This window comes from Ptychodera flava, chromosome 5 (genome assembly GCF_041260155.1).
Source record: "Ptychodera flava strain L36383 chromosome 5, AS_Pfla_20210202, whole genome shotgun sequence".
In the NCBI taxonomy this organism is placed as follows: domain Eukaryota; kingdom Metazoa; phylum Hemichordata; class Enteropneusta; family Ptychoderidae; genus Ptychodera; species Ptychodera flava.
In genome coordinates this window covers 40,115,820-40,128,742 of record NC_091932.1, presented here as the reverse complement: position 1 = coordinate 40,128,742, position 12,923 = coordinate 40,115,820, and the positions used below count along the sequence as shown (strand labels likewise).

Genomic DNA, 12,923 nt, shown 5'->3' with positions numbered 1-12,923 from the left:
TAACAAATTGTACAAATGTATACTTCCATATTGCAACTTTTTGGGCATTTTGGTTGTGCTTATTTTACAGGTTTCCTTTTTCTTCTGGGAATTATCCCTAAAGCTTATCTAAAAATACCAAGGACAATGTTTTTTTCACTGGCCTTACAAGCAACTCTTGAAATCTTAAGTACAGAACCTAGATAATTGATAGTAAAAGGTATTAAATCCCCAATAGCTGCAAATTTTATACTTACTTTCATGATTTATTTTCAAACCAAAGTTGGTTCCATAAATGTGCTAACAGATGGACATGTATAGAAGTATCATTGCTCACAGTTAAATAATAAACAGGTGCCACACTCATACAGTGGTTTCCTTTGAAGCATTGGCATTACACGAACTAGTAGACATATTGCCTCGAGGCGTTGCCAACATTGTCAGGTGTAATTATCAGCTGAGCAGTAATTCCAGTCAATCACAGAGAAATCAACTCTGCCAAAGTTGAAACATTGTCTTGCAGGAGGTCAGATGTAGTCAAAACAACTACACCTGAAAGCAAGTGATAAGACTTGGACGTGCTTAGACATATATGGTGGTGTTGTTTAGACTACGTCTGACCTTCTGTGAGACAATGTTTCAACTTTTGCAGAGTTGATTTTTTTATGATCGACTCATGTTACCGCTTAGCTGATAATTGCACCCAACAGTGTTGGCAACACCTCGATTTTGACAATATGTCTAGAGTTCGTCTAATGCCAATGCTTCAAAGCAAACCACTGTAAAATGGCACCCCACAGAAAAGCACAAAAATGCAGAATTTCCTGCACTCACACATCGTAATCATAAAGGAAACATGCATGATGCCATTTACTTGAATTCACAACACATGATGGGGCCAACACTTTGTTGTTGTAATCTTTATTTTCTCTGTTACATCTAAAACGATGTTGAAACCTTTGAATTTGACACTTATGACAGTGTTATACACTTTTTCAGTCTTTAATGGGCTTATTCAAAGAAAACTCTTGGAAAACGAGATATTTTGAGATCGGTTTATAACATGTTTGCAGCTATGTTCCTGCTTTATCAATAGTTTTAATAATTTTGATGATGCTTTTGAAAAAAGAAACTTTCAAACAAAACGTCTCTTTAGATTTGAAGGGATCACTGTAAAACATTGAGCTGTTGATCTATAATTGATTTACAAGGAACAAGCAAATCCCGGCAGAGGATGCACCTTGGAATAGAATCTTGTCAAATTTCCTGAAATTAATATCCAATATTTAAAACTTTTGGGGCCAATTTTTGTTAAATTTTGGTTAAAACTTCTTCTCTCAAACTCTATATCTGACAGCTTTCAAGGTTTGTTTGTTGGTTCTTATATATATGACCTCATAGAGTCTCTTATGTTCCAGTCAAGTTGAAATTTATAATTTTAAATTAGGTAAGTTGCATTGTTGGTCATTATATTTTGATGGAAAACTTCCAAATTTGGTTTGCAGATTCCTAATTAAAGGATCATATTTCCTTGTGGTTTGTTCAAATCAGCCAGTTACCAGATATTGTAGCTTCACTGAGACATTACTGTATCCATTGTTTTGCCTCTGCATCTAATGATGGTCTTGCTCTAAGGATGTCTAATTACCAGTAATGATGCTTTTCAAAGCACATTTCTTCATTTCAGATTTTTAGCTACTATAGACTATAGTCTATAGAAGCTATTGGGATGGGTATCCGTCCGGCGTCCGTCGTCAGTCTGTATGTATGTATGTATGTATGTATGTATGTATGTATGTATGTCCGTTTGTGAGGCGTCCGTCCACTCAAATATCTTGAGAACCGCAGTACTTACTGATTTGATATTTGTTGTGTAGATGAAAAATATGATTTTGAGAAACTGTTTTTTTTTATTTTTTGATATTGTTGAAAATAGGCAAATTAATGCCAAAAGAGGCGTTTTTGGTAAAAAATCTTCTTCTTCATAACCGCTGGTCAGACAGCTTTGTTATTTGGTATACAGGTCCCTAGGGATAACCCAACTTAGATTTGTCCAAATTGTGATGAAATATGCAAATGTGTATTTTTAAGGAATTTTTTTGTCATTTTTGGTCAAAGTTTGACTTCCATTGTATGTAATTCTTGTACTGTAAAACCCTATCAATTCACCCAGAAAAAAAATAATTAATATGTTTTTAAATAATTGAATTAATTAGGAAATCATCAAAGCCAAAATAATTTTAGTGTGGAATTATCAGAAAGTTAAACTTTTTTGACAGTTCATAGTGAATTGAGGATTAAAACATGTAAAGGCAACTTTCCTGAATCCCAACTTTGATATATTCTGAACCACCATTTATGTTATCTAAAAGAAATTGCTCATAATAGTTTGTCATGATAGGGTGTTAAACAAATAGAGATAGAGAAAGTTCTAATTTCCATACATGGTTGACTTGGTAAGGATAAAATAAGATTACTTTTGGAGCAAAAAATAGAGTGGTCAATTAAAAGAGTGGTCAAAGTGATAGGGTTTTATGGTAAAGCTGGCTGTAAGATTCCTCATGTGCTATTTATAGCAATTATGCAATCTGTGTAAACAGTGCAATGAAAGTGTAACATGATTCCTTATAATGCTTTTGATGACCTTGAACTTCTTAAGTTTCAAACATTTGTCTCTTAGTGTGTTTTCTCTGAGTACGTACAGTCTCAACTTATTCAACAGAACTTACTTACAATGTTAATTTGAAAGTTAAAATGTGCTTGGTTAATAGGATGAAACTACTGATATTAAAAGATAACCAGCTCAAGATTCTTTATAACCTGACAGATATGCTGTTTTTTTATGACGTAAATCTTGATTAAGCAAGTCTTGTTTACTTTAATTAGAATGTAATTAACTCTCGTTTATTGCTATTGTAGACTAATATAGTCTGATGAAATATGCAAATCTGTATTTTTACGGAATTTTTTTCCATTTTTGGTCAGGCCATCCTGAAATGAGCTATCAAAGATGTCCACCTTCATCAATACATGTGTCACAAAAGGTTATTCTCTACATAACACAGCAGAGCTCTGTCAACTGTTGAGTTGCTTGTTTTTCAAAACCGCTGGTCAGACAGCTTTAATATTTGGTTTACATGTCCCTAGGATGACCTTAGTGAGATGATTTCATACAGTCAGGAAATACTTAATTTTGTATCCATGTCTATAGTAGCTTCAGGGACTTTGGCCCTATGTTTATATACCTAGTATAAGTGAATAACAAGAAGAAACAAAGCATTTCATCATTCCTTTAAAATAAAGTTGAGCATGAAAAGCTAAAATATATCAACTATTTGCATGGCAATATGGCTTAACATGATACGAAATCTTTTCAGACTACAACATTTTTAGTGACCCCCATTTGATTATACAATGTATTGAAATGTAGTTTTTAAGGAACATACAAAATTATAATTGATTACTGTGATTTCATAAATCTAAGAAGTATGTGTACCAGTTCAATACACATGTGGCATGTGGGGCTTCTACACAAATTAATAAAGTATGGTATCACAGGGAAATTTTATAACATCATTAAGTCAATTTATTAAAATTCGAAGGGTTGCATTAGGGTGAAAGAGGGACTCACTGAACAGTTTCCCATGGAGAGAGGAATAAGGCAAGGTGACGGCTTAAGCCCACTGCTTTTTAACCTATACATTACTGACATAAAAGATTCGCTTAATTGTGTCACCAATGACCCACCAACTTTATTACGGAGTACTTTATCATGTCTACTTTATGCCGATGACTTACTTCTACTATCTGAGACACCTACGGGGCTACAGAATACTATAAATTCAATAGGGCATTATTGTGAAAAATGGCATTTAGGCATAAACATTCTCAAATCAAAAATCATGGTTTTCAACAAATCGGGGAAAATTTTCAACAAATTTAAATTTACTATACATGGTAATGAGTTGGAAAATGTGTCAACATATACTTACCTTGGCATAAAGTTAAATATTACAGGAAAACTAAACAGAGCACAAATTGATTTGAAAAACAGAGCTTATATGAAGGCATGTTTTAAATTGAGACAGTTACTCTTTGCAGAGTCAAATATCCAATTAAGGTCCATTTACAAATGTTTGATGCCATGATAAAACCTATTCTGCTATACTGTACAGAAGTATGGACTGCGGACATATGCACAAATGCAAAAACCATACTCACAAACTTAACAAACACAATTGAAAAGTTGCACATTAAATTTTGCAAGCACATACTTAAAGTGAATAATAAAGCATCCTAATGGAACTGGGTAGATATCCTCTAATTGTTTCAAGCATAACACAAATGGTCAAATATTGGTTAAAAATAAGTAAGAAAGCAGATACAACACTGACTCGTGAGCTTATGATCTGGGTTGTCAACTGGACAATGCACATACAGATAATTGGGTGTCAGGAATTAAACAATCGTTGCTGCTCGTAAATATTGGAGATGCCATGAATGTAAAGATAGAAAATGACAAACAGTTTAAAACTAATTTCAATGTAAAAGTTAAACAGCTATTGAAAAATGTGCATTTGAATTGATTCATGATGATACCAGACAAGGGCACCATAAAATAAACTTCGCACATACAGAGAGTTGAAAAAAGATTTCTCTCTCGAAAGCTACCTTCATGTTATAAAAAACCCAGATCACAGATCAGCCCTGTGCAAGTTACGCATTAGTGCACACATACTACACATAGAAACAGGTAGATATAGAAACCTCGATGTCATAGACAGAGCATGCCCAATTTGCCAAAACAAACAAGTAGAAGATGAGATACATTTTCTTTTTCATTGCAAAGGATACACAGACATTAGACATGATTTTTTCAGTAAACTAAACATTTGTAAAAATGCATTCAGAGGCACACAAGACCTTGTAAGCATCTTTTCAAGGACAGATAAAGCATCACTATGTGAATTGGGAAAATACATACATACATGTTTTAAACTGACAGACAAGACAAAATGAAAAAGACAAAGTAAACTATTTATGAACCTTTAACACGACATCATGTATAGATATTTATATTTATATATATATATATTATATATACTCTTTCATTGTTGTTTTTGCAAAACCTTTATTGTACTTTATGATCAAGATCCCAACTGGGATACGATTTCAATAAAGGCTTACTTTACTTTACACATTTCGAGAAAATGGAAGGTTTATTTGACTCAAGACTGTTTCCAAAATTTTGGAATAAAAACTGGAATTGCTGATATATCTTTGGCTGCAACATTACACTTGTAGACATGAAAACATTCATGAACTACATAACAAAACTGTTGGTGTTGGTTTTTATGATTCAAGCTGTAAGTAAGGAAATACAAGTGAATCAATTGGTTTGATCATAAACTTCAGTACAATATGTGTATAGCATTCACTGGAAATAGTTTGTACCCGCAGCAAAGGTCACAGCCATTTTTCAGAAGTATAATTTGAATAAAAGTTATCATGTGTGGCTCAGAAAAGACTGATGATAAAGTGATGTAGGCAACGTCTGTCTTAAAAATAGAAAATAATTCTCTTATATCCCTGTTCAATGGATCTCTGCACTTGATGAAAAAATGTCCTGAACTATTCCTTGCATTATGTTCTCTAAACAATCTACAAACTTAGCAAAATGTAGAATTCTTTTCAATGAACTTCTGTAATGTGACATTCACACTTTGACAATCCAGTGTACTCTCTTAAAACTAAAATTAATGTCAAGTCTTCAAAATGATGGTCATTCTTGAGCTTAATAGCGATTGCCATGTTGTATATTGCATGAAAATATGCCATCTCTGAATCAAGCCACCTGATTAGCAAAAGTCAGAGTCACAGTATACCCTAAAAGGAGACACAGGCCCTTGATTGCAAGTCAACTAACTTTATGAACAAGGTGCAATATAACAACATAAATGTTGGCTTTAAAAATTATAACTACTTTCCATATTAAAAGACACCTACTATTGCTTGGTACATGAACTCATATTTCACTCTGAAGCTGTGAATACGCAAAATATTCTTGTGTTAAAAGTTTCTTTGAAAACTGTAGTGTATGTCACTCAAAAGTGAAAGACTTGCACTCTTTGCTTTCATGAAAGATACTTTCAACCATTCTCCTTCATAATCAAGAATTAAAATTAGAGATCAGGCTGCACATTGGGGTACCAGAGAAACCAATTACTTTACAAATGACTTCAAAATGGTCGCCATCCCTGTGTTAACTCTTTGGGAAAAAATTAAAAATTTCAATTTTCACAAAATAGGACAGTACACATTGTATGTACTCCAAGAGCTTCATAAAAGCCTACATAAGTGATAAATCAGAAAATACTGTAAAAATTTGAGTCTTATTAGCTGTTCCAGTGGTGCATCCTACCTTTAAGACTGAGACAGTGAGAACATTTTTTTGCATATTTTCACATTGATGACAGAGTGAAAAGGCTTGGTACTGAGAAACAGAATGAATAGGTTAAGTACATCATACTTACATGTAAGTTTTTATTTCAACAATCTGGCAATACAAAGACACTAATTTGAGAAAAAAATACAGTATTAATTGTAGAAACTTAGTGTAATATACAGTGACATTAAGTGTTTGTATGGATCAAGTACAACAAATATAAAAGGTTGGAGAAGGCGTTGAGAATGTCAGAGACTATATCAGTGTAACTTCATCCATTTTTGTTAAATTGTACTGAATACTAGTATCAACATGTACATAAAGTTGGAAATCACAGATTGAAATGATTAAAATTGGAATTCTTGAACAAAAGTATTTGAAGACTTTTGGGCAAATGACAATCTCATTTTTACAATAAAAAGATAATATAACTTTCATATGAAATGAAAATACTAAATATCTTTGACTGCAAGTGTAATTGCCTTTGACCAAACTGTCTAAAGCTCATTAAATATGCAAATTATACATTCGCTGACTGAAAAATGCAAAATTCTTTTCACTACTATTACTACTATATAACTTTATCATAGTACTTTCATCAACTTTGTTCAAGTCCTTTCAGTTTAATGTGCCTAACATGGAATGTTCATTAAAAATGCAAACTTTCAAATAGCTGACATGAAAGTACAAGATGTCTTTCACTAATACAATATTATTTTCTCATCAATATCCATAGTAAGTTTCATACATGTTGGTATTAAAAGTTTGGTAAATATGCAATTAGTAACAAGCTGATGTAAAACTTCTCAACAACTTTCATCATTGTTTTGTACTATCTTCAATATACATGGCAAGTTCTGCCAACTATGATTAAGTCTATTCAGATATATATTTCTCAATAGGAAAGTTCATTAAATATGTAACTTAGTAATTAGCTGGGGTAAAAATGCTACATGGACTTTAATTATTGTTACATCAAGGTATCTTCAATGTACTTAATAGCAAGTTTTGTCAACTGTAGTAAAAGCAATGCAGATTCTACATCCCTAATTAGAAAGTTCATCAAATATGCACAAATTAACAATTAACTTTCATGTCACCTCTAAATTTCTTTTACTGTTGATCTATTTTAGTGTAATCAACATTTGTGGCATATCTCATCAAATTTTGTACAGCCTTTCTCAATGTATATCCATTTTTCCTAAAATTATGACTGGTAATTAAGCAAATAAGCATAAAATATGTACATGAAACAGCAAAGAAAATACACTAACACAGCATCAATAAGGATGACAGAAGGATCGTATAAAATGCTGTGAAGAATCCAGAAAAATGTCAGTGGTACTACTATGGTGCATGGTGCATGAATTGCACACAAATGTCAATATTTAGAGGAATGCTTTGACAAAACACATAAGACAAAATAAGTGAATCTGGACAATTACAATGCTGTAAAAAGACATCTCAACTAAAGACAACACTTCTTGATAGATATATGTTCTACTTTAATTTGAGATGATCTGTTGCTAAACCTGCTGAACGGTGAAGTGTTTGTCACTTGCACATTTTTTATGAGTGCAATCTATGAGATCAAAAACTGTTTGAATTAATCAAGATTGGTGAAGAACTTTTGAATGTACATCCCTATTTCAAAGACTTGTTGAAAATGTAATTGAGCATTGACATAGAATTATCACATGCTAAATTTCTCTCAAGACAATTTCAAAATTAAATACTGATGACAATATCCATTAAATCCTGTGCAGACATTGTGTGAATGTCTAATTTTGATTGATGACAAAAATTAGCAAAAAATTATCTAAAGACTAATCTGTTCTTGTTGTATCGACAAATAATCAATAATAATATACACACAAATTTCAGTCCAATCTGATAAGAGCAGCCATTCTTGAGAAAGATTGGTGGACGACTAACATCAATCAGGCATAGAAATTAACTAAGCTTAACTTGGAGCTAAATTTTACAGCTGATGATATCTCTAGGATGACAACTAATCTTATTGCTATCAAAAGATAAACTATCATTAGCTTCTCTATTGTCATGGTTATGGCACACAGTAGTTCTTTGACAATTTCAGTTCAATGAAATTGGAATCCATGATTCTCAGGTTCAGGTGATGAAACATGCACCTGTTTGATCATGAGTTTGAAGTTTTATGGTAGAAAATACATAGACTGCTTATACCAACTGGTTATAGAATTAGTAGGGCAAGTTGTACAAGCTTTGATTGAGAAGATAAGCAAATTTCCATTGTGACATAGGCAAATCCATAAATTGAATTACACACATGTTTACAACTCCTGGCCTAATCTGTTTGTGCACCAGTAAAATTGGTTCAGTGACGAGTGCACTAAATTGCCTACCACTTCTATCAATCTTGACCTTTTCTTTGTTGTAAAATATCAGATGTGTTTATGTTTGTTCTATTTGAATTTTACCCACATATTGGGGGAGGGGGGGGGATATGTCACACTGAGTCAAGTCAACTTTTCCTTAGTTCATTCATTCACTGCAGTTTACACATTAACTTTTCTATATGTACATATAAAGCTTGATACACAAGATTTTTTAGTTTTGAGATTTTCAAATTTTGAGTTCAGGAGTCTGAACAATTGCACTCCACAAGCAGTTTTGGTTGTGTGTGTGTTTTTATAAGTGAATGTCTTCTGACAGTTTCCATGTGTTCCTTTGTGACACATCTTGAAGTGTTCAGGGTCTTCAGACTTCAAACATTTGATACAGTGGTTGTCTCTGTCTGCAGCCATCATCTTCATTGGAACACTGTTGATTATTATCAATCCTCTGGGTGTTTCAATTCATCTTCCTTTCTATCAACACGAGATATGAATCTTCCACTGCTGTCAAATTTCTGAATGCGATGATAGTAATCACTGACATACACATATCTGTCTGAGTCAAGACATATGCCACTTGGTCCATACAGCTGACCATCCTCTTTACCAGGGATTCCAAATTTGTACAGGAACTGATCATCTGCATTGAATACCTGAATGCGATCATTATCACAGTCTGCTACAAATAACAGCCCTTGTTTGTCATGAACCATCATGAATGGTCCTTTGAATTCACCATTCTCTTTACCATATTTACCAAATGATTTGATGTACTGGCCATCCTGTGTGTACTTCCTGATACAGTGTCCTTCCTTGTCAGTTTTATCTCCAATCTTTCCATCCCAGTCTGACACATAAACAGCGCCATCTAGTGGACTGATACTGATACCTCTTGGGTGTTTCAGTTCATTTTGTCCAAAGGTTGTGATGACTTTCCCATCCTCATCACTTACAACCACTTGTTCGTTGTTCAAATCTGTCATGAAGTATCTGTCATCGCTGATACTGCTACATCAATTGGAAGAAAGTTCTGCTCAAATTGCATGTATACAAAAGTGTTCTTCCAATTTCCATCCATGTCAATAATTTGTATTCTGTGATTTTTGAAGTCAGTTACAACTAAATCTCCTTTTTTGTTGATTGTCAAACTGTTTGGTGTATTAAACTCTCCTTTATTGTTTCCTAACTTACCCAGTGTTTTCACCAATCCTTTGATGACAGAAATTTTCAAATGGTGATCCTGGTACTTCGTGATCTTCTATTGTCATGACAACTTGATATTTACCATCCATGTCAGTGTTAGCAGTCACAGTGTGTGTGCCATCTCTGTTGTCTGTCACATCAAGGTTTGTCTTTGATCCATCTGGTTTTGTCAATGTCACTTCCACTGCTTGTCTTGGAATCACTGGTTTTCCAGATCTATCCTTGGTTGTGATCTGTAGATTTATGGATTCACCTTTCAGCAGACACTTTGGAATGTTGTCAACTGTACACTGTGAGATACAGACATCAGATCTCAGCAATCCCAGGATTCCATCTGTTGTGATGTCATCAGAAGGGATGAACTCTACCACTTCATGTTCTGTATAGGTTTGGTATCCATAGTAACCATTTCGCCAAGTCTTGCCCTTACACTTTGACTTTTGGAGACAAGCTGAGCTGCATTCCCATGATGCATCAGTGCTTCAGTAAAACTGCAAGTACTGATAAGGTTTTCATATTTCAACTCAAGGTCACTGATGTCACTTTCAAGACCTTTGACCTGCAGACTACAGTCCGTGTCTAACCTTTCTATCAGCTTTCTTTCTTCTTTCTCTATCATGTCAATGAGGGCGTCTTTCTGTTTCCTGATTTTCTGTTTGTTCACCATACACTGCTCTGTCACCTTCTTACATGCATCCTTGACCTCTGCTCTGCTTTGGTCCACTTCTCTTGCTTTCACTTTCAACTTCTCAACCAGCACTGACAACTCCTTGTTGCATTCATCTGCCACTTCTTGAAGATATCGATGACTATGGTCAGGAATACGATGATCAATTACAGTGCATTCAATACAGATTGGAATCCTACAGGTATCACAGTAGAATTTGACCTCATTTTTCAGATGAACTTTACATTTTTCAAGCGCTTTGAAAGTTGCTCCTTTTTTTCTAGTCTTTCCTTTCTTGTATTCTTCTACCGTCAATATTTCATGCATGGCTGCTTTTTTCATTTTCTTGTGAATTTTTTCAATGCACACATCACAGTAATACTGCTCACAATCCACACAAAACACTGAAGCTTCAGTTTCTTCACAAAACTCACATTTTCTTTCACTTTGATCAGCGACCTCTTCCTGTTCTCTTCTTCACAACTTCCAACATTGAATTCATGAAGAAATTATTGTCAAGACCGGCAACCCTGTCTTCAGGAAGTTGTACTGACTTCTGACAATTAGGACAGTTCAAACTTCCTGTTTTTTCCACCAGTTTTTCCAGACATTGTTGACAGAAGGTGTGATAACAAGGCAGGATTTTTGGATTCTTGTACTGTTCCAGACAGATTGGACAAGTCAAAAAATCTTCTCCAATTTCATCCAGAATTTCTTCAGGTGTTGCCAGCTTGGAGGCTGCCATAATGATGTATGATGCTGCTGTGCTGTGTGTAGGCTGTGCTGACAAGACTGACCAGAAGCTCAGCTTGCACAGTCCATATATGGTCATATCAGACTGTACCATGTGATGTATTTTACATGAAATTCGTAGAAAACTAACATGTCCTGACCTGGCAGTGTCAATAAACCTTTTTATTATCAGCATACCAGAGAACTGGTATAGCATGCAGTTATTACCTTCTTTTCAACCTTTGACACTTAAAGTTCGGGAAGTCATAAATATTAAGATATTAGATCATGTGACTACAAGATTTTTAGGTCAACAAAACGTTAGGCAGATGGGCTAAAATTGTCCTCACAAAGAATAATTGTCAAAGTTAAAAATGACAGGTTACTAGTATTTACTTTTCTGACGATAAAAGATGCTTGAAATTAGTGCACTATAATGAATAATTAGTGATAGATTTGGAGATTGACCAACCTAAACTGGAACATGCCATATATGGTCAGATCATTGTGCAGTTGTCATGAAGGTATATCAAAGATTTATGTACTAACCTGACCTGCCACTGTTTTACCGTCCTAGACACAGTGAAATAAACTAGCATACAGTGTAGGCTACAACACAAAGTCTGAAAACTTACATTAAGTGATTAAATTTAGATAAGTGGTGACATAAGTAACTTCAGTTGAAGTGCCAGTAATAATGCTAATTTGCGTAACAGTAAATGTAAGTGTTATGGTAATAAGTTTCTCTTGTTTACCAAAAATTAAAGAGTGGTGGCCACCACTCGAATTGCATTGGGGAGAACACTGATTGTTGATCAAAATGTCTTTTTAATGGAAACCACTTCTGAATTTGGTTTGAGATTCAGAGGGATGATTTCATTCTTGTTAGTTCAAATCAATCAATGGGGTTACTAGATGTTGTCACTTAATTGTAGAGACAGATTACTGTACTCCTGGATCATTGTTTGCCTCTGGTGATCTTGTGAAAAGGTTATCAGTGATGAAGCAGTTCAAATCACAGTTTGTTCATTTTGCACTTTCATGTATATAGATAATGTAGGTTATAGCTATACTAAGACAATTATTGGTAAGTAAGTTTTTCAATCGTTCTTTTTGAAATACAGTTGAGCTGCATTGCAAATACTCACTTTAGCTTCTTATCATAAGAAAGCTAAAGTGAGTATTTGCAATGCAGTTACCACTTCCTGATATGATATGTTAAGGGAAATATTGAGTCTCCAATATATTGAGTGATGTACCCCATTTGATTTATATCTAAATAAGGTTTTCGAGGGATGACAATACTGTAAAGGCATTTATTTTCACAGACATTTAATTTAATTTCATAATTGTGATGTTTGAGACATGAACATTTTCACTGGGATTGAAATTCACTGTTTTTGCAAGAATAAAAATAAGGTATTCTAATTAATTTAATGAATATTATCTATCAGCGAAAATAGCACAATTAAATCCAAGTGTATAACTTTGTTAATAGCAGATTAAACAGAGTTTTTGCTAC

The 12,923-nt window shown here is 33.9% G+C and overlaps 1 protein-coding gene across 1 annotated transcript; it reads right to left on the bottom strand.

Moving 5' to 3' along the window:
• Window positions 1-9,239: 9,239 nt before the first annotated feature.
• On the bottom strand, window positions 9,240-11,011 carry LOC139133713 (tripartite motif-containing protein 2-like). Its single transcript, XM_070700477.1, has 3 exons — window positions 10,433-11,011; window positions 9,991-10,292; window positions 9,240-9,807 (listed from the first exon to the last, which is right to left on the bottom strand). Exons 1-3 carry the CDS (start codon window positions 11,009-11,011, stop codon window positions 9,240-9,242), a joined length of 1,449 nt encoding a protein of 482 aa, XP_070556578.1.
• Between the last annotated feature and the right edge of the window lie 1,912 nt (window positions 11,012-12,923).

What these genes read in the sequence shown, in the direction of transcription:
- LOC139133713 (XM_070700477.1), bottom strand. Translation starts at nt 11,011, where the DNA reads ATGAAAAAAGCAGCCATGCATGAAATATTGACGGTAGAAGAATACAAG. An exon ending in TTGTCTCCAAAAGTCAAAGT is followed by an intron (nt 10,293 to 10,432) that starts GTAAGGGCAAGA and finishes TGTATCTCACAG; the next exon opens with TGTACAGTTGACAACATTCC. An exon ending in AGGATTGGTGAAAACACTGG is followed by an intron (nt 9,808 to 9,990) that starts GTAAGTTAGGAA and finishes CAATTGATGTAG; the next exon opens with CAGTATCAGCGATGACAGAT.